The 21,991-nt window shown below is 42.0% G+C and overlaps 2 protein-coding genes across 2 annotated transcripts; both read left to right on the top strand.

Moving 5' to 3' along the window:
• Positions 1-537: 537 nt before the first annotated feature.
• On the top strand, positions 538-1,494 carry LOC308636390 (olfactory receptor 3A1-like; the record flags this gene model as incomplete). Its single annotated transcript, XM_081271799.1, has 1 exon — positions 538-1,494. The coding sequence occupies exon 1, from the start codon at positions 547-549 to the stop codon at positions 1,492-1,494; it is 948 nt and encodes a 315-aa protein (XP_081127925.1). The 5' UTR covers positions 538-546.
• Positions 1,495-15,550: 14,056 nt separating this feature from the next.
• Positions 15,551-16,580, top strand: LOC308636905 (olfactory receptor 3A2; the record flags this gene model as incomplete). The annotated part of the gene is made up of 1 exon (XM_081272774.1): positions 15,551-16,580. The coding sequence occupies exon 1, from the start codon at positions 15,636-15,638 to the stop codon at positions 16,578-16,580; it is 945 nt and encodes a 314-aa protein (XP_081128900.1). The 5' UTR covers positions 15,551-15,635.
• Positions 16,581-21,991: the final 5,411 nt, after the last annotated feature.

Genomic DNA, 21,991 nt, shown 5'->3' with positions numbered 1-21,991 from the left:
CTTGACGGCCATGGATTCCCTCTCTCCACTTCTTACCACTCTCCTATTTGATCTCCACTGTTCTCAAATCCTTCCATTCTGTTTTATGGACTGGAGTTTTAGATATTTAATTGTTTCTTTGAAGACAGAATCTATATGTTTATTCTCCTGCTTGGTTTGGTAAAGGATGAGATCTGAGAAGAGAAAGTGCTAGATTTACTCTTATGTATTCAGACCAGAAGTATACTTCTTGCTTATTTATTTTTCTTAAGGGTTTTAATGCCTCCTAATCCTACAAATAGATTATTTCAGCTAGTGGAGGGAAGGAAGTCCAGAGTGGTAATGGCACCTGTCCTGGTACCTCACAAGAAGTAAAGGTATTGAAGTAGATGTAGTGAAGGAGTTAAATACAGTGTGGCCTGGAGAATAGAAAAGTCCTTTCTTGGACAGAGGGAATTTAGTAGAGGCCTGGGAATACAGAAAGCTTATTTTTGATTAAATAAGCCAATTTAGAGGACTGATTTCTTTTTTTCTTCTTCTTCTTTGGGTGTTTCCCTGCAGGAACTCATGCAGCCGAAATCTGGGGCCAATGGAACAGCAGTTACCGAATTCATCCTGCTGGGATTGGTGAAGACACCAGAGCTATGGCCAGTGATCTTTGTACTTTTCCTCCTTGCTTATGTGGTCACAGTGGGGGGCAATCTCAGCATCCTGGCAGCCATCTTGGTGGAACCCAAACTCCACACCCCCATGTACTTCTTCCTGGGGAACCTATCCGTGATGGATATTGGGTGTATCACTGTCACTATTCCCTCAATGTTGGGTCGTCTTGTGTCCCACAAGCGTACAATTCCATATGGAGCCTGCCTCACACAGCTTTTCTTCTTCCATCTGCTGGTTGGGGTGGACTGCTTCCTGTTGACTGCTATGGCCTATGACCGATTCCTGGCCATCTGCCGGCCCCTCACCTACAGCACCCGCATGAGCCAGACAGTCCAGAGGATACTGGTGACTGCATCCTGGGCTTGTGCCTTCACCAATGCACTGACCCATACTGTGGCCATATCCACACTCAACTTCTGTGGCCCCAATGTGATCAATCACTTCTACTGTGACCTTCCCCAGCTCTTCCAACTCTCCTGTTCCAGCACCCAGCTCAACGAGCTGGTGCTCTTCGCTGTGGGTTTCATAATGGCAGGAACCCCTGTGGTTCTCATTGTCACCTCCTATATCCATGTGGCAGCTGCAGTCCTGCGAATCCGCTCAGCTGAGGGCTGGAAGAAGGCCTTCTCCACATGCAGCTCCCACCTCACTGTGGTTGCCATATTCTATGGTTCTGGTATTTTTAACTACATGAGACTAGGTTCAGCCAAACTTTCAGATAAGGATAAAGCTGTTGGAATTTTTAATACTGTCATCAACCCCATGCTAAACCCAATAATCTACAGCCTCAGGAACCCTGATGTGCAGGCTGCCCTCTGGAAGGTGGTCCTGGGGAGGTGGTCACTGGTTTAAGGAAGTCTCAAGTGTCTCTTCTCCCTGTGGTTTTTTTTTTTTGGACTAAAGAAAAAAGTCCTCTAGAGCCAAGAACTAGCCCAAATAGTACAGAACAACTTCTATCTCCCTGAACTTGAGGACTTTTTGTAAGGGATAATTATCATTTCCCAAAGAAGCCCTACCCAGTTATAGACAATGGGTTTATAGATTCCATCAGGCCAGTCCCTTCAACAAATTATAACTTCAGTTACTGTGGCTTCCCTTTACTGAGTAAAGGTGAAATGTAAGAACATGCAAAAGTGGAAGGACATAGACTCAGTTATAGTTTGGGTTCCAAAAGCATTTCAGAACTCCCACCCCTGCTCAACCCTGCCAAGAGATCATATTTTTCCCTCAAGTTCAGATATGGCTGTGCTGTTTATGAAATATAACCCGAGAAAGTAAAACAAAACAGAAAAAAAGTAGTTTTTCCTGTGATACAAAGATCTCATGAGACACAGAGAGGCAAAAGGAAAGCTATGCAGCTACATAGTCTCTAATAACTCTAAGTAATATGAAGCTTGGTACAGCTCACAGACATATTTCCAAATGCCAAACTTCATATGTATGATATGTCTTATGATACAGAAATGGATTTCCCGCATCCATCCTTCCCCGTACACGTCAAGTCTTTTGAAAAGAATTTACTATCTAAACATTTTTTAAATATTTCAGCAATCCCAGATTACTCATTATGAAATTTCCCCCCTAAATTCTTACTTTTATTCGCCAACCCTCACAGCTGAGACAATCTATAACTATAAATGCAAGTCACATGATGACTACTTTCTCTAAATTTCCCATTGTCTGTAGGGGAGAATGGCTCTGACCTGGAACATTGGCTCATCCTGCTTCCTGTTTTCCAGACATTAGTCCAGCCACTATTTAGCTCTATCTTCCTTCCAGCATCCTTTTCAGTACTGATGGCCCCTTCCTGGCAACTCTCTGGTGCTACTGATATTTCTTTATTCACTTCTTGAAATCTTTTCTTTGACCTGCACCTATGATTTGGTTTCTCCATGAGATTGGATATGGGTGAAGGGATTTGCAGGATTAAAAAGAGAAGAAGGCAAGAGATATGGAAGAGAGAAGAAAAACAAGATTGGAGATGGAAAGTTTGTAATAAAGTAAAAATTAAAAATGAGGACTAGGGAGGAAACAGGATAGAGTTGCAAGCAAAGGAGGCTGAGAAGAAAGAAAGGAAGTATTGGAGAGGATCAAATGAAGTACCAGAGATGGTGGGGGATTGAGCAAGAATTAGGGAACTGGAAAAGATGACTTAAGACTGTTAAAAGATCAGAGGAGAGAGAAAATGGATGGAAGATGTGGGTTTCCCATACTGTGTTATCTAACAATAACCAGTTCTGGCAGTCCTGAAACCATCATTGTAGTCCATATTTTTACTACAAAGAAAATAACATTTTCAGATTTGCTGAATGTGCTAAAGAATGCACAGGAGCTCATTCTCCACTTCTCTAGATTAAGATGCTTTCAGAAAGTCAGGAAGGATTATAAGATGAGAAAAGAGTATTTTGTCCTGGATATTTTTAACCAACTTAGATCTTTAATATCATCAAGGTTTGCAACCAACTGCCCAAATTACAATTTTTGCCTGCCAACAGTGTCAAAGAACAGGGAAGGGCTGGGGATGTGGCTCAAGCGGTAGCGCGCTCGCCTGGCCTGCGTGCGGCCCGGGTTCGATCCTCAGCACCACATACCAACAAAGATGTTGTGTCCGCCGAGAACTAAAAAATAAATATTAAAAATTCTCTCTCTCTCTCTCTAAAAAAAAAAAAAAAAAAAGAACAGGGAAAACACGGGTCTTTCCTGATTCTCTGAGTCATCAGATAAACTTGAAGGATACAAAAGTGTGAGCTTCCTTCAAGGGTCAAGAAAAGTGTTGGGCCAGAACTGTGACATGACACGGTTCCCAGGTCATCACCTCTATCATCCACAACATCTGTGACCCTGAATAAGTTCTTTCCCTTCTCTGGGCCTGTACCTGGCAGAAGGCATGAGGTAATCATCAAGGTTCTCTGGTTCACTGGTGTCTTCTAGTTGCACTATCCTGAGTGAACAGAAGGGCTGTCTCAATCTGTTAACGCTGAGGGTCGTCATGTCTTCCACCATCACGTCTGCCCACCAGTATTTAGCCTTGCAAGGAAAGGGAGTATCTTCTCTGCCTGCAAGAGCCCCGTGCCTCTAGCATTTTTTGTTTTTCCATCGGGCCATTCATCTCAGGCCTCAAGGGATAACTCTCTCCACCATCATCACTAGAGCCAAGCAGAGTAACTGGGTTCAGCATCACAAAGAAAATTCTAGCTCTCTATTCACCTTCCAGGATCATAGGGTTTCTTTAGCCATTCAAGAGATTTCTTTTCCTTTGTAATTGTTTTCTCCTCTTTTTTTTTAATTCCAAAGTAAAAATATCTCAAGACTTAAGTTTTTCATGGAATATGAAATACAACATGTTGGAAAAACTCACACATTACAGAATGTCATCGCCACCTTCCTACACATAGCCACAACAAAAAAGTAACTACTGTTAAGAATTTGTTGTTAAATTTCCAGAACACACACATGCACAATCATACACCACATACACACACACACTTTCCTAAATAAAAACTTAATGAACATATTTAGCAGTCAAATGTTTTCCAAACATCATAGTGTTTTGCAATTTACTTTTATCTCTCCCATTTCATAGTATAATTCTTTACATAAACCTACAAATCTGTCTTATCCATATTAAAAGCTGATTAATATTCCATTTTATATATATTTAACCAAACTCCATCCATGCAACTAAACTTACATCCTATTTTTGCAATTGCTAAAAATATAGAAATCAATACTTATGTACTTTTCTATACATCTGAAATTATCTCCATACAACTGAAAAGAACAGATGACATGTATGATAAAGGAAATACAATGCAAAATAAAAATTGGGTAAGTATTCTGGCTCTCTTTCACCAAAATAATACACACCATTTTACATCTTGGATGGCAACGTATGAGAATGCCTATTAGTTTACATCTCTGACTATATGGGTGTTATATCTTTTATCTTTGGAAATTAGATAAAATATCGGATAATTTTATGATTTAAGTTTCTTTGTTTTTAAGTGTGGTTAGATAGATTTTTATAATGTTTCTGATAGCTGTATTTTTCTTCTTTGCAAATTGTCTGTAGCTCCCTCCCTCACTTTGGGCTAGTTTACTTTTTAAATTTTTGAATTTTTATCTCAATTAAATTTATTTTAACTGTACATAAAAATTGTACATAGTGAAGTAAATGTTTTCATATATGTATATGTTGTGTAATGCTTATAATGATTGATAGAAACTCTTCAGGTTTTAAGATAGTAACTCTTAACCATATATGTTGCAAATATAGTCCCCAATTTCCCATTTATATTTAATTTTGTTTAGAGCATCTACTGCCCAAATTAAGTTTCACATTTCTGTGAACTTCACCTTCTTTGTTCCATGTCATGCTTAGGAAAAAAGACTTTTCCATTTAAATGCTGTATAAATATGTGTCAGTGATATTTTTCTAGTACTTCTACATGTGTCTAAATGTCAAATATTTGATGTATCTAAATATTATTTTGTGTGTGTTCTAATTTTTCAGTTGGTAGTAATTGTCTCATCACAGTAAAATGCAAGCTTGATCACATATATAATATACATGATCTATTTAGCCAAAGAAAAAATATTTGAACTAAAACCAGAACTGCCACCCAAAAAGTGAGTCTGTAGTCAAGTCCAGCCAAGAGAATTAACTGCTGAAATATACAGTCATAAACAGCCAAATTTAGAATCTCTGTAACTTAATATTCACAGTGTCCAGAATACAACCCCAAATTTCCTAACATATGAAGAATCAAGAAAATGGAACACATTCTCTAGAAAAAGAAATATACCAAGTCGAACTTTGAAATGAACTTGAAGTTGAAACTAACAAATATTTAAAGCAGTTATTATAACTACCCTAAAAATCCATGTTATTAAAAAAAAACCATGTTTTCAATTAATGCAAATCTTAGTGTAGAAATAGAGATAATAAAATGGAAATTCTAAAACTAAAAAATTCCTTCCTAAATAAAAACTTAATGAACATATTCAGCAGTCAAATGGATATGACAGAAGAAAGAATAAGCCAACTGGAAGATCAAGAAAAATTATCCAAGGTGAAGAACAAAGAGAAATAAAGTTTTTCAAAGGACAAATAAGCTAATATTTTTAAAGTCCAGCACATGAGGAATTAGAATACAAAAATAAAGGCATTTCCAGATCAAAGAAAGCTAAGATAATTTATCATTTATTGCTAATAGAACTGCAAATTCTATAGGAATTCTTCAGGTGAATGATACTAGATGGAAACTCTGATCCTCTCACAGTTATAAGGGGAAGACAAAAATTCAGTAAAAATGAACCAGGAGAGGAGACTGAAAATTAGGCAAAAAAATTATTTGAGAAAATAATGGCTAACAATTTTCCAAATTTGAGGAAAGATATGCATGTTATGAGAAACTAAACAAATACAAAACAGAATAAACACAAAGAAGTGCTCGTTAAGATTGAGTACCAGAGCTCTTGCCTAGCAGGTGCAAGGCCCTGGTTTCAATCCCCAGTGCTGCAAAAGCAAACAAATGAACAAAAAATCAAAACAAAGAAATCTACACTAAGCCACATCAATGTCAGATTGTTGAAATCTGAACAAAAAGAGAAAAGTGTTGAAAATCTAAGTAATAAAGACATATAATTCACAGCTCACTTGCTCATGAGAAATCATGGAACAGGCAGTAGCTAAGCAGATTACAGGCCAGCTGTCCTTGTCCTTCAAAATGTTTTTTTTTTAGGAGATTGATTTTATTTTTTTTTATTTTTTTTTATTGGTTGTTCAAAACATTACATAGTTCTTGATATATCATATTTCACACTTTGATTCAAGTGGGTTATGAACTCCCATTTTTACCCCGTATACAGATTGCAGAGTCACATCAGTTACACTTACATTGATTTACATATTGACATACTCATGTCTGTTGTATTCAGCTGCCTTTCCTATCCTCTACTATCCCCCCTCCCCTCCCCTCCCCTCCCCTCTTCTCTCTCTACCCCCTCTACTGTAATTCATTTCTCCCCCTTGTATTATTTTTCCCTTTCCCCTCACTTCCTCTTGTATGTAATTTTGTATAACCCTAAGGGTCTCCTTCCATTTCCAAGCAATTTCCCTTCTCTCTCCCTGTCCCTCCCACCTCTCATCCCTGTTTAATGTTATTCATCTTCTCATGCTCTTCCTCCCAACTCTGTTCTTAGTTACTCTCCTTATATCAAAGAAGACATTTGGCATTTGTTTTTTAGGGATTGGCTAGCTTCACTTAGCATAATCTGCTCTAATGCCATCCATTTCCCTCCAAATTCTATAATTTTGTCATTTCTTAATGCAGAGTAATACTCCATTGTGTATAAATGCCACATTTTTTTTATCCATTCGTCTATTGAAGGGCATCTAGGTTGCTTCCACAGTCTTGCTATTGTGAATTGTACTGCTATGAACATCGATGTAGCAGTGTCCCTGTAGCATGCTGTTTTTAGGTCTTTAGGGAATAGACCCAGAAGGGGAATAGCTGGATCAAATGGTGGTTCCATTCCCAGCTTTCCAAGAAATCTCCATACTGCTTTCCAAATTGGTTGCACCAATTTGCAGTCCCACCAACAATGTACAAGTGTACCCTTTTCCCCACATCCTCGCCAGCACTTGTTGTTGTTTGACTTCATAATGGCTGCCAATCTTACTGGAGTGAGATGATATCTTAGGGTGGTTTTGATTTGCATTTCTCTGACTGCTAGCGATGGTGAGCATTTTTTCATGTACTTGTTGATTGATTGTATGTCCTCCTCTGAGAAGTGTCTGTTTAGGTATGTTTTTTTTTTTTTTAAATACTGCTGGGTATTTCAGCAACTTGGGAGACTGAAGCAGAAGAATCAAAGCCAGCCTCAGCAACTTATCGAGGCCCTAAGAAACGCTACAATAATTTGTCTCAAAATTTAAAAATAAATAAATAAATAAAAAGGGCTAGGTATATGGCTGAGAGGTAAAGCACCATTGGATTCAATCCCTGGTACCAAAACAAACAAAAACAATACTGTTGAATATAATTATATACCCAGGGACAGTGTCCTTTAATATTGAAGACAAAAGTAAAGGCATTTCCAGATCAAAGAAAGCTAAGATAATTTATCATTTATTGCTAATAGAACTGCAAATTCTGTAGGAATTCTTCAGGTGAATGATACTAGATGGAAACTCTGATCCTCTCACAGTTATAAGGGGAAGACAAAAATTCAGTAAAAATGAACAAAAGACATTTAAAGACACTTTAGCAAGGAAGATATAGAAATGACCAGTAAATATGCAAAAGATGCTCAACATCCCCAGTCAACTGACAAATGAAAATTAAACTATAAGATAGCTAACACTAAGTTTGTCAGAGTCTTTTTTCCCTTCACCAGAACATTTCTTATTTTTTTTCAGTAAATAGAATGTTTTTCCAGACTTTCCCAGCTAACTTAATCAGGCAATGGTTTCTCTGATCCTATATAAGTTCTCTAATACTCCTCTGAGCCTTCTGACTCCTTCCTCAGTCTTCTTCAAAAGCCGGGCTGACATCTCCACCATCATCTTTCCAAGCTTCAAGGAAACATCTCAGCAGTTTATTAGGACCATTTCCTGGCATTCTTACCAGGAGATTAAATCCTGAGCCATGAAAACATGTTCCTATGTCAATTAATTCTCCTTATGTATCTTTACATTCAACCCCATCCCTTGGTCCTCATGATCCACTCTTACAGTTGTTCCTCTGCAAACAAGAGTAACTTAGAGCAGGATGTATCATCAGTGAATCAGCTCCCTACTGCTGCTATAACAAATCATCACAAACTTAATAGCTTAAAACAACTAAAACTTATTCTTTCATGGTTCTGGAAGCCAAAAGTCTGAAGTGACTCCTATAAAACTCATTTTAGAGTGTTAGCAAGGCCAGTTCCTGGAGGCTTCAAGGAGAATCTATTTCTTGGATCCTCCAGCTTCTAGTGGCTGCTAGCATTCCTTGACTTGTGGCCACATCACTCCAATTCCCACTTCTATCAACACATTGCCTTCTCCTCATCTGTGGTCAAATACCCACTGCTTCTCTCATTTAGGCACCACCAGGCTAATCCAGATAATATCTCCATCTCAAGGTCTCTAACTGCATGGGCTCTCTCTTGTCCAGCGAGGAGGTCCACGAAACAGGGTAGAGGAGAGTGTGGCTGCAGAATCGTTATTCAAGACCTCCAGAGATCAAGCAGGAAGCAGGTCTGATTGTGCAGTCACCATGTATATATACTTGGGCAGTAGCTAAGCAGATTACAGGCAGCCACCAATACAATTTCTGGCCAGCTGTCCTTGCAGCGACCAATCGAGGGGCGGGCCTGGGGCAAGCACAGGGACTGAAACACACCGCCTCACCCCTAGAGCTGTGCCTACGGGGTAAGCAGTTTGTCACTCAGAGGCCATTTGCAGACAGTAAATTATTTCCTCTTGATTTATTGAATGGGATTTCCTTTCTCATAGAATGCTGAGACCTGATCTTAATTATTTTGGAGGCACTGAGGGAAGTGGATGAAGTTCTTGAGGAAGACAAGAATAACCTCGTGAGAGATCTGCTTCAAAGGCAGCATTTGCCTGGTCTTCAGGCAAAAATAAGCTGCTTTCTCTAGGAAGGGGGAAGGTGCTCTGACTTCAGGAAGTGGATTTAGGGGAGTCAGGATAAAAAATTCTCTGTTTATTCACTCAGACACACCCATCCCAGGACTCAGAGTCTTGCATCTTCCCTACTAGGGCATAGCAGATCTGCCCAAGCTATACACTCAGCCTCCCTTGTAGCTCTGATTTTCAGCACCGTGTACCTATAGCTGCAGAACAGTCATATCTCACCAAATGTTCCATTGGAAGATTTATGGCTTTTACTACAAACCCTGAGTTGATAATTGGCTAACCTGAGCTAAGTATTGTTTCTTCCAATCTTCCATCCCTATTCTTAAAATTTTACAGTTTTGATCATTGTTGTGGTTCTCACAACATTAGAATGCTAAAGCTTATATATTAGTGTTTCACCTCCACCTGTCCTTCACCCCTACCTGCCACCAGTGAGTCTTAGTGATTATTATGTTATCTATCACATACTGTCACCAACTCCACCTACCCCAAGCCATGGTGAATATATTCTGGAATTCCACCTCAAGAATATGCTTCCTAGGACTACTCCCCGTGCTGCAGAGTCTAGCACAAGATTGTCAAGGTGTGTGTGTGTGTGTGTGTGTGTGTGTGTGTGTGTGTGGAGTTTTAGTCAAGAAGTCATCTCAGGGAGCAAGGCTGGGGTTATTTATTTGAAAGATGGTTCCAGGGTATAAGACTGAGTTACGAAGACAGGAAGACAGAGAAAGAAGACCCATGCCTTACTGTGGGGCACACTACCCCAATCCCTGCTATATACAGCAGAGACTTAATTGTGCAAGCACATACAGAGTGCCTCCTGGGATTGTGTGAAGAAGCAGGTAAACATTTATCCATTCTCTCCCAGTCCTATTGTCAAGCTGCCTCTGCATCTCTGAGCCCCACCTGTGCTGAGATGGAACAAACTCCCCGATTATTCAGGGCATTAGAGGATCCCAGGGAAGAGGCCACACTGTAGGCTTGCAATGACCAGAAGCTTACAGGGAACTGTCCACTCCAGTCATGGCTGAAATAAGAAGACAGGCTAAGCAGATGTCAGTCAGGACATCAGATGTATCCGCTACAACCTACTTCATAGATTGTGAGGCCTGAAAGGGACTTCCAGACTGTGAAGTTCTTGGTTACATAACTGTGTACATAACAGAAACTCGTATTATCAATGCATAGGTCGATGTATTGTCAAATTCCTTCTAGAAGACTAATGAATCTTACTTTATTTAAGGTTCACAGCAGGATCCATGGCAGAGGATATGCGCATTTCATGGATGAAGAAACTGCGGCCCCAAAGGGTTCAGCAGCTTGCACAAAATAAAACTACTGAAACCCCAAAGAGCCTATCTGTCTATAATATTTTCCCTACTGCACCAGATCTCCCTGGTAGAAGAGAGAACACCCTCTCAGAGAATGGGTGTTGGGTAAGGAATTATTAGTGGGAATAGGTGTTGCTGGAACACCCTTTCACCTTCCCACATCTTCAGTTCATTTGAATGTGATCTTCATGGGGTCTCTCAATTTCTAAGTGCCTGGCTTAGAGCATTATATTGGTAGACAGCCTCCCAGGAGTCCCACCATGAGATAGCTCTGAGCCACCTCTTCCAGAGTCATTATAGGATCCCCAAGTCATGGTCCCAGTGGCCCCACTAACAAGGCCCTGAGAGAAAGAGGTAAAGCACCACATTCCCGAGGGGTCATTAAGAAGCTGGGTTTGAAGAGGCTTCCCTTTCCTCATGCCTTTTCTCTGGGGCTTCTTCCTCCTCCTCCCCAGATCCAAGGAAGTTCTGATATTGACTTGTCTCCATTCTAGACCCTGGTCTAACAACTAGGAAAGAAAACTCTCCTTTAGGAAACCCATGTCTAGTCCCAGTCACACCTCTTACTCCCTGGGGGGGCTGTGAGGATATGGGCAAGGCCTCCAGGCCTCAGTGACCCCACCATTGAGCAGAGCTTGCGTTACCTGCCCTCACTACTCCCTGCCCATGAAGCCAGAGCTAGAGAAAACCTAAATTCCAGAAAGTGCCAGATGTTTCCATGTGTATGAGGGGCTTGTATGTTACCCTTTGTTGTCTCTTGCTTTCCATCCTTCTCCTCTTCCCTGGGAGAGCTAATGTCTGAACACCCTGGAGGATAGCAACAGAGGCGATGTCTGCTTGCTCTTCCCTCAGTTATATTCCTGACATATAGCCGTTCACTTGCTTTCTGGGTGCAGTTCTTTTCTGGAAGAAAACTAACTGGCGTCTCTTCCCGTTCCAGGTGAGTATTCTCACAAGTCCTTCCTCTGCTCTTACGAAACAGAGAAGGGGCCGCTGGGGCCATCAGCCCAAACCTGATATGATCCAGGGCGCAATGATGTCCCTGAAAGGGGAAAAAAATGATGTAGGGGGAAAGTTGGGATAATGGGCCAGAGATCCTGGCTCCTTTTCTGGTCTTCTTTGCCCAGAACCCTGTCTCTTGGATGAAGCGTGCACTCTGTTACTTTTAGGAGAGAGTATGAGGGGATTTGCTGAGTCCAGTTCACACTCCAGCGTCTCCTGCATCAGGAAGCCCAGAGGCTTCCCTCCGCTGAAGTCCTGGTCAAGCTTTTCACCACTGGGAGCAAGTAGGGTTGGCGGAGTTCCAGAGCAGGGACTGTTGCTCTTCAGTGAGGGAAGCCCCCTGTGTGGTCATGCAGGAGAGTTCCTCAGCAGGCCACAGGTGAGCCTGTCAGACTCTCTGGATAACTCGGAGGGTCAGAATCCCACATGGACTAAGCAAGCAAATGTCAGCTGTCTCAGGGCTCTTCTGTCTGGCTCTGACTCATCTGTCTGTAAGATGGACCCTTCCTAATAATAGGAGCCTTATTCGGGGTAAGATCATGTGTCATGTGAATTGCTAAGGGACCTGCTTGTCTCATCAACACAATGGCAGCCCTGCCACCACCTTGCACCCCACCCTCACTCATCACCTCCCTTAATTCGCACTAATCCATGAAAGTTTAGACTAATTCCAATGAGTTCAGAAAGTCCTCCAGGATGACCCAGCTAATACCGATACTCTCTTTTGCTGGAATTATATGGACACTTGAACCATCCATCTGTTTATTTAAGTCATATTGAGTACCTACTATGCGTAAAATATGGTGATGAGTCTTTCCATTGAAAAAGTTAATTAGACTTGTGTTCTGTCCTCCAGTCACAGAGAAGGAGGGCAGGTGTGCACAACTGAGAAATGATTCCACCAAAAGGTAAACAGAAATGAGTTCCAAGAAATTGTGTGTAGTTGGAGTTTAGGAAACAGGTGGGGGAGTTCCCAGGAAAGATGAATTCAGCAGCCAAGCAGTTGAGACTAGTCTTGAAATATTTTGGCATGCTGAGTTGAGGAAGGGTCATTGCAGGCAGCAAAAGCAACATGAGCAAGGAGGTGGAAATCACAGAGTCATAATTAACTGCTTAAAAGGAATCCAAGAGGGAAAATAGGTAGCAGTTACCTACTTTAATATAATGTTTGTTACCAAAAAATGTTATTATCCACTGATTTCTCCATTTGCAAAGCATTTATCAGTTACCAATTTCATCAGTTGATAATCAGGTAGGTATCCCTACCACATGTCTTGAACACACAGGATGGAGACCTCACTGGAAAGACTGGTCACTGAAGTAGTCTCACATTGGAGTTGACCTCTTGTTACAAAAAATATGAGCAATGAGATGAAATTGAAATAGAGATCAATCTATATAGTTCACTGCAAGTATGGTGAAGGGTTCTTTGCAGAAGGTCTGTACGACCTAGAAGGTCTGGTGGCCCTCCATCCCCTATAAGGGTGAAGCAAGGAAAATGACAGCAAGAAGCCATAATCACACCTCTCAAATTGCAAATATATCAGAGATTCTCCATCCTGGTTGGGCATTTGAGCCACCTGAGACACACATACTCATACTCCATACTATGACTTTATTAAAGTGACTTGAAAAATCCTCAGGCCACCCCATGATGTGATGTTGGTGCCATCCCTATCCTCATGGCACTTTCAGGGCAAGTGGAGGGTCCTTTACAGAAGGTCTGTATAACCTAAAAGAGCTTGTGGCCCCAGCCACCTTCTGGCCCCTCACCAACAGCCCCTGCATAAGCCAGACAGCCCAGAGGATATTGGTGGCTGCATCCTGGGCTTGTGACTTCACCGATGCATTGCCATCAATTAAACTAATTAGATCAGAATTCCTGGTGAAAAGCTTGGGCATCAGTATTTTCTTCTTAAAGCATCCCCCCAAAATCCAATTACCATGGGGACTGGAAATCACATCTAACAGAGGGTTAGGAATCATAGCTGGAAATGTTGGTCACCAAACCTTTGTCAGACCCACCAAACAATTTGACAATCACAATCATTGGTGTCTTCTGATTCCTGCTATACTTTCACTTGATTTCATTCTTTAGAGAAGTTTTTAAGACATTTCAAATTTCTGTAACTTTTCTGCATGTCAGCTTTTAAACTATTGTCTCTTCTTAAGGACTATCAAAGTAAAATGAGACAGGACTATGTCTTAAATTTAAGAAAATGGAAATAGCTGCTGATTGGAATTGCTCATTGAGTGGAATTTCCGAGACAGCAGCCATCAGGAGAGAGCTTTGAAAAATACTAATGCCCAGATCTCACCTTTAGTGGTTCTGATTTATGCACCCTGGAGGTAGAGTCCAGATATCAGGACTAATAATGCTAATACACAAGCAAGGTTGAGACTCCTACAAAACACTTGATTCATGATTGCTTATGTGTATGTCTTATCTTTATTTCTCTATAGTCCATGCTGATAGAAAGCCATGGAACTGCTGACCATGCAGTCTTTTTGTATTTCTGGTCTCACCTGAAGACTGTACAGTCGGTCTCCCCCAAGGGCTTCTCCTTCAGTCCTGCTTCCTATGCATCTCAGATCCAAGACCAGCAAAGTCCTTGCCACCATCCTGTGTGTTATTTTTCCTTTTTTTATGACCAAGAGCTTTTAAAAACTTTTTTGGAGATCATATCCCCAGACAGTCATATCAGTCATTACAGCATCTCTGATTCCTGCCTTGAATTGCACTGCCTCAATGATCACCCATTCCCTTCTGTGTGTTGCCAGACTCCGGCAACTTTCTAGCCTCTGGTTTTGCTCCATTCTGTGCAAGGGAATGGCATTACATTCTTTTCCTCATGTTGTTATTGGTGCATGATAGTTGTACATAACGATGGGATTTGTACCTACATATAATATAATGATATAATTTGACCAATATCCCTACCCAGCACTTCCTCCCTTCCTGCCTCCCACCCCTATTGCCTTTCCTATCCTGATCTCCCTTTGATTTTTAGGAGATGCAACCCCCCCCCACACACACACCTTTGTTTTCCTTTTTTCTCTGAAGCTTCTGTATAATGACATTACTTTTAACTAAGCTCTGGCTTTGCTTATTCCAAGGGCAATAGAGACAATGATATTTTTGATCCAGAGTTTAATGTATGTAAAAGACAATTCAATATGGCTCTCTGTGTACATGCCTGCTTAACTGGAGGATATCCCCTTAAACTGATGTCTCATTGGTCAATCTACCATGCCTAGCTGAGTGCAGAACAAGTAGAAAACAAGACGCTATGCAATATAAAATTCTAATCACACCAAGAAGCAATCAACATTTGGGGTATGCTTACTGCTTTGATTTTGGAGAGGCCATATTAACAGAATAAATAACCTTAAATCAAGCTGCAATCCAAAGACAACATAAGGGCTTAAGTAACAACAAGAACACTAGCAATTCATTGAACTAGAGATTTTGAACATACAATTCAGAGTAGGGCCCCTCACTGTGGAAAAACATACTTGGTGGGTCTGACAATCACAATCATGGGTGTCTTCTGATTCCTGCTATACCTTGACTTCATTCTTTAGAGAAGTTTTTAAACCTAGATTATGTTTTTAAATGTTTTCTAGTTTCTCTGAAAATATTAATTTTTCTATTGCAAAAATCTGTTTATTAGTTTGAGCTGATCCCTCAGAGGAAAAAAATAGGTAGGGAAATTCAACTAAACCTTATTACATTTAAAGTGGAAGTCTGCTTTTAATATCCAAGTATTCTGACCCTTTCAGCTAGGAGACTATGGGAGGTAGGAAGTGGGGGCAGCACTAGGCATCTCTAACAAGAGCAAAGTGAAGGTGTTGAGGTGATAGAGGAGGTCGACCAGTAAGGTGTGGTTGGGGGTGGGAAAATATTCACATAGACAGGTAGAAACATTCCCATGGGACTTTGCAAGTAAGTGATTTAGAACATTTATGTTGTATAAATGAATACCCCCTCCTAGGACATCTCACTACAGCAACTCATGGATCCAGAAGCTGGGATCAATAGGACAGCTGTCACCGAGTTCATTCTACTGGGCCTGGTGGAAACAGAAAAGCTACAGTCCATGCTGTTTGTGCTCTTCTTCTTTGCCTACCTAGTCACAGTTGGGGGCAACCTCAGCATCCTGGCAGCCATCTTGGTGGAACCCAAACTCCACACCCCCATGTACTTCTTCCTGGGGAACCTATCAGCGCTGGACATTGGGTGCATCACTGTCACTGTTCCTCCCATGTTGGATCGTCTTGTGTCCCACAAGCGTACAATTTCCTATGATGCCTGCCTCACACAGCTCTTCTTCTTCCATCTGTTGGCTGGAATGGACTGCTTCCTGTTAACAGCCATGGCCTATGACCGATTCCTGGCCATCTGCTGGCCTCTCACCTACAGCACCCGCATGAGCCAGACAGTCCAGAGGATACTGGTGGCTGCGTCCTGGGCTTGTGCCTTCACCAATGCACTGACCCATACTGTGGCCTTAACTACCCTCAACTTTTGTGGACCCAAAGAAGTGAATCACTTCTACTGTGACCTTCCCCAGCTCTTCCAGCTCTCCTGTTCCAGCACCCAGCTCAACGAGCTGCTGCTCTTCGCTGTGGGTTTCATAATGGCAGGAACCCCTGTGGTTCTCATCATCAGCTCCTACATCCACGTGGCAGCTGCAGTCCTGCAAATCCGCTCAGCTGAGGGCAGGAAGAAGGCCTCCACATGCGGCTCCCACCTCACCGTGGTTTGCCTTTTTTATGGGACAGGCATCTTCAACTACATGCGTCTGGGTTCAGAGGAGGCTTCAGACAAGGATAAAGGGGTTGGGATTTTTAACACTGTCATCAACCCCATGCTGAACCCACTTATCTACAGCCTCAGAAACCCTGATGTGCAGGGTGCTCTGAGACGAGTATTTGTGAGAAGGCAGTCGCTGACCTGAGAAGTGACAGGATTCCTCCTTTCCTGCCTTTTCTGGACAGGAAACTTTGCCATGAAGGCAACAATCAATTAAAAATGGTCCATAACCATTTTCCCTATCTCTTAATGCCTGAAGATTGGTGTTATGTGTTTGTCCTACAAGGAGACCCTGCATAATTCATTCATTTACCCATTCAATAAGTACTTGTTGAATTACTTCTATAATTCAGACTGTCTTTGAAGAAATTGATGGTCAGAATAGACAAAAGTCCCTTGACTCGTGAAACTCACAGGCTGTAAAATTCAGCAAGATTTATTTAAACACCACATATAGTGTATCACACAGTGACACTGCTATAAAGAAAAGCAAGGGTGAGGGCTATAAAGTTAGATACTGCCAAGCAAGGTACCTGGGCACGTGGCTACCTTATTTTTTACTATGCCCACTTTCTGGGTGGAGTTGAAGCCCCAGAAGCCCTGTATGTCTGGGATCAATGTCACAAGGGATATTGGAAATGGAAGGGGACATTGTAAATTGGAAAATTCCATTTGGTTCATCACAGCTAAAGTATCTAAAAATATCACTGTAAAGTTTCCTTCTGGTGGGTATATGAGATTCCCTTCAGACCAGAGTGCAGAAAGTTTTCTTTAAAAACCACAGGCCCAGGACCAGGGATAATCTCACCCAACTTAGCCTTTCACTCCAAGAAGATCAGTTCCTTTCTCCACTGTCACATAAGAATCTCATGGATGTTTAGGGGACAGGAACAGTGTAGATAAGGAAAAACTCCACAGAATAGAAATTACATTAATGTACACATGGTCCATATTAAGATAAAAAAATAATGACCCATCTCCACCCCTTGTCATGCATTTTTATCTATTTGATAGGTCACCTTCCTCACACATATGGTAAAGCCTTTGAAAGAATATTTACATCCCAGCCAGGTCCTTGGCCTATTCAATGTGAAACACCCAAGACCACCTTCCCTTTCCAACCTCCTTGCTCAGAAATTTTACATATCATTAAATGTCCCTGGGGGTGATAGTGATGTCTATCTGTGTGCTGTGTGTCTTCCTTTCTTCCACACATCCTTCCTTCCCACCACCTTTTCTCTCCTTCATCTTTTTCTCTTTCTTTCTTTCAGGGACTAACATGACTATTTAATTTAAGGCATACAAGTGAAACTTGTCATTAAATACATTTTCTTATTTGTGCTTGAATTACAATTCCCTTTCATTTCCTAAATATGTTTAACAAGTATATACCACATCTTCCCTGCCTCCTTGCCTGTCCTTCTTTTTTCATTATCCCATTTCTAATCATTCAACTTTTGGTGATGCTTCTAACTTTTTTTTTTTTATCAATACATCAGCACAGCTCTAACTCAGAACATTTCCTCATCTTGATGTTAAGCCAAACTGTAGCCCATTGTTCCTGATTCCTGTCTTCTCTCCAGTCTCCCTGGGAGGATCACTGACTCTTGATGATTCTTCTGGCTCTCTGCTGTGTCGTCCCTGTGCCCGTCCTCTGGCTGCACCTGGGGCTTGGCCTCATTGTGATTTCTTTTCAGAGACCAGAGATTGAAGGATGGACTGAGATGGATGCAAAGAAAAAAAAATCTGAAAGCAGGAGGTAGAATGATTTGGAGTAGAGCAGTGGAAATTGAATATGAGATGATAAGGAGGAGAGTGGTGGATGGGATGGTGAGCAAAAGAGGTAAGAAGGAGGGACAGAGGTGAGGGAAAAAACATGAAGGAACAGGAGATGAGAAGGGATGAGGGGATGTGGGGAATCAGACAAAATACTTCAGGAATGTCAATGAGAAAACAAATGACTGCAGAATAAATGAAGAATGGGCAGGGAAGGAGGAAGAGGAGGAAAGTCATTGTGTGGAATCCCTTCCATCAGTGTGTGTGACCGACTAATAACCTGCTTCAGCAGCTTTGAGGTCATTGTTGGGCCTTGACCTTCCTACCAAGAAAAACAGAGGTGTCCTGATCCCATTACCTGGGTACTTCTCCTCTTCAGCGTCCTCTGCTAGGGGGTGATTATAGAAGGACCCAGCATGAGAGTGACATGCAGGAGTGAGGGGGGGGATATGTGTTCTGGGAGATCATCCTCCATGACCATCATCCATCAAAGCCCTCAGCCTCTCTGCCTTTGGGCCCACACCTGACAATTCTGTATGAAACACAAGATGAAGTGTATCTCTTTCCTGACACTCTTGAGTCTCCAGATACTTTGGGGTGGAAGACAGTATTCTTCTCTCAAAGGGAAAAATCCTTGTGAACAGAATCTAGGGATGTGGGTTGTACTCACAGAATCCCAGCTCCTCCTCTGCTCTGTGGTCCTGGCAGGTTCCTGACCATGGTGGGCTCATTCCCTCCTGTACAAGGGAGTGGGACAAGATCATCTCTCCACAGTCTTTATGTTTAGTGACATCTGAGTGTTATCATCTGCCTGTAAACATCAAAAAACATTTTGAGGGCATTATCTACCACCCTTTATATCACTCCATGTCCCCAGGAGCATTTAACACAGCTCCAACTAATCTTACATATGACCCCAAAAGGTCCCCAGGGCCTTGGCAGTGGCTACTTCTGAAAAGTTACCCCTTGCTCATCTTCTGCCCATCCTCCTAGACCAAAATATTTCCTGACAAGTGCAGAAGTTCTATTTCCTTTGGGTTTTCTCTCTTTGTACCCCAAATGTATATATACTTATTTTAAGATTTTCCAGAAATGTCATACCTGATTATGGAAACATTTACTTGATAGCATTTGTCAATTAGAAAATAAAAATCAGTATAACAGAGGAAAGGGACCAGGGGTTGGAGGAAGGGAGGGATGAAGGGTGTGCTAGAGAGTGATATTGGCCAAATTATATTGTTATGTTGTGCAAATATACAAATGTGTAACAACAAATTCCATCAATGTTTACAACTATAATGGATCAATAGAACAAGTGTATGAGTGTGGGGGGAAATCATACAAAAAAGAAAGCACCAATCAAAAATAAATAAATTTAAAGAGTGAAAGGAAGATCAGTAGAGATGAGGAAGGAGAAGAGGAGGAGGGAGGAGAGGAGGGAGTGGAAACAAGGATTGAAATGCAGTAGTCCAAATTCCATGCATATATGATTTTACCAAAATAAACCCAACTACTGTGCATAATTATAATGCTCCAATAAAAAATATCTCACAAAAAAGCCAAGTGTTCCTTCACTGTGCCAAAAAAAATCCCATTATTAAGAAGACACAGAGACAAACCCACATAAATACAGCATATTTTATTTAACCCAATGATCTAAAATATCACCATATTAACATGCAATAAAGATTAAGAGCAGATCCGGTGGCCTAAACATGGACGTGCACCCGAGGAACTTCCGGATTCAGGGGCCTAAACATCTGACAAACTTCTGGATCCTGGGGCTTAAACATGGACGTGCACCGAGGAACCTCTGGATGGGTGGGCCTAAACATGGACACCTGAGGAACTTCCAGATCCTAGATCCTAAACATGGACGTGCACCTGAGGCACTTCCGGATCTGGGGGCCTAAATATGGACTGCACCCATGGAACTTCCGGATCCTGCTGCTTAAACATGGATGTGCGCCTGAGGTCCCAGGGCCTAAACATGGATGCCTGAGGAACTTCCGGATCCGAGGGCCCAAACATGGACGTGTCCTTGGAACTTCTGGGTCCTTGTGCCTATAAAGGGCAGGGCGTGACTCTCAGAAGGGACGTGGCCCATGAAGCGGAGCCAAATATGGGGCCTGATGGGGGGCAGACTGAGCTGTTGCACCCTGAACTTGAATGTGACGGTGGCCTCACTTCCCAGCCTTCTCCCCTGGGTATCACTTTCTTCCCTTCCAGGCAGTGCCGGGGAGGAAGTAAGACCAGGGGCAGGGGCCAGACCCTGAGGAGGGACACCGTCTTTCTCCTTGCTTAGCCAGGCGCCTGGCCTGGCTGGGGACGGGGACGTCTTGTGACACTGGCTACCTCCTGCATCCCTGCCCCAGGACCTCAGGGACCACAGGTGGGGACAGTGGTTGATTCTCCCCTGGCCACTGACCCTCAGCCTCGGGTCTGCCCAGGGAGAGCTCTGTCTCCCAGAGGGTCAGGGGGCCCCTGTGACCTGCTGCTCCTTACCCACCATCATCCTGGGTGAGCACAGGTCAGGACACCAGACGCTACTGAGAGTGACTTCTCCTAGATGGGCAGCTGGGGACTTTGCCTCTGTCCCCAGGCCTTGGACACCAGATGATCCCCCCAGAGACAGAAAATAACCCCACACTGCCCAAGACTTATTTTGAAGCTTTGGATTCTGAAATTTTCCTGCTGCCACTTTCTTTGTGAAGCCAGTTTTTCAACAGAGACAATATTCGGGGGGGGGGGGGCATGGAGTCAATCAAACCAAGCTGACACATCTGGTCCTCCAAGAGAAAACTGGATTGGAGGGAGAACAGGCATTCTCAATTGGTGAAATAGTGAGGTTCCCTTGTCCTTATTTTGTGTAAGCAACATAAATAATCTGATGTTAACTCATCAAATTATTTTTGAGGAGTGCTTGGCTCATAGGAAAACTGATTCTGTTTTATGGAATGAAGTGTTACCTGATTCTAAAATTTAAAATGAAGCCAATTAGGATTGTTAAATCACACTGTCGTAATTCTGTTCTTTGATAGCAGAAATAAATAAACCTTAAAAAAAGATTAAGAAATTATAAGTGAGATATCTTACATTCTTGTTTTTATGCTGTCTTTGGAATCTGATGTAGATTTTAAACTTACAGAAAATCTCAATTGGCTGCTAAATTTTCATCAGAAATAGTAGATTTGGTTCTTCTCATGAGCCTAGAGCCCAAGTGTCATCCTGAGATCTAGCCCTCCCAGGGCTGGACTGGGGAAGGGGAAGTGTCTGTGCTCATTCACGTGGTCTCTGGTGAAATTCTATTCCTCAGTTGTTGGACTGAGGGTCCTGGGGACTCGCTGGCTGTCGACTAGAGGCTGTTTCATTTCCTTGCTGCTGGGGCCTCTCAAAAATATGGGTGCTTCTTTCCTCTGATCAAGGAGACAAAGGACCAGAGAGCAAAGAGATGTAAATAATAGTCTATCATAATTCATCTCCAAAAACATATCCCTTTGCTTTTGATGTATTCTTTTTATTAAAAAAATTGGCCCACACACAAAGAAGGGGATTGTACAGAGACATGAATACAGAAGCAGGAATCATTGGGAGCCATTGTGGAAGCTGCCTACCCACCACCCAAATTCCCACCAGTGGGTGACAGGACACAAATGTTGCATCAGTCAACAACAGAGAGGAATGCATGCATACATGTTAAACCATTAGGCTGATGAAAGAAGTCAGGCATAAATGATTCCACTTGTCTTAAATTCTAGAAAGTACAAACTAATCTATAGT

The sequence above is a fragment of the Spermophilus citellus genome (genome assembly GCF_964194105.1).
Source record: "Spermophilus citellus genome assembly, chromosome: 17".
In the NCBI taxonomy this organism is placed as follows: Eukaryota; Metazoa; Chordata; class Mammalia; order Rodentia; family Sciuridae; genus Spermophilus; species Spermophilus citellus.
Note: the sequence above shows the minus strand (reverse complement) of the source record. Positions and strands in the feature narration are given on the sequence as shown.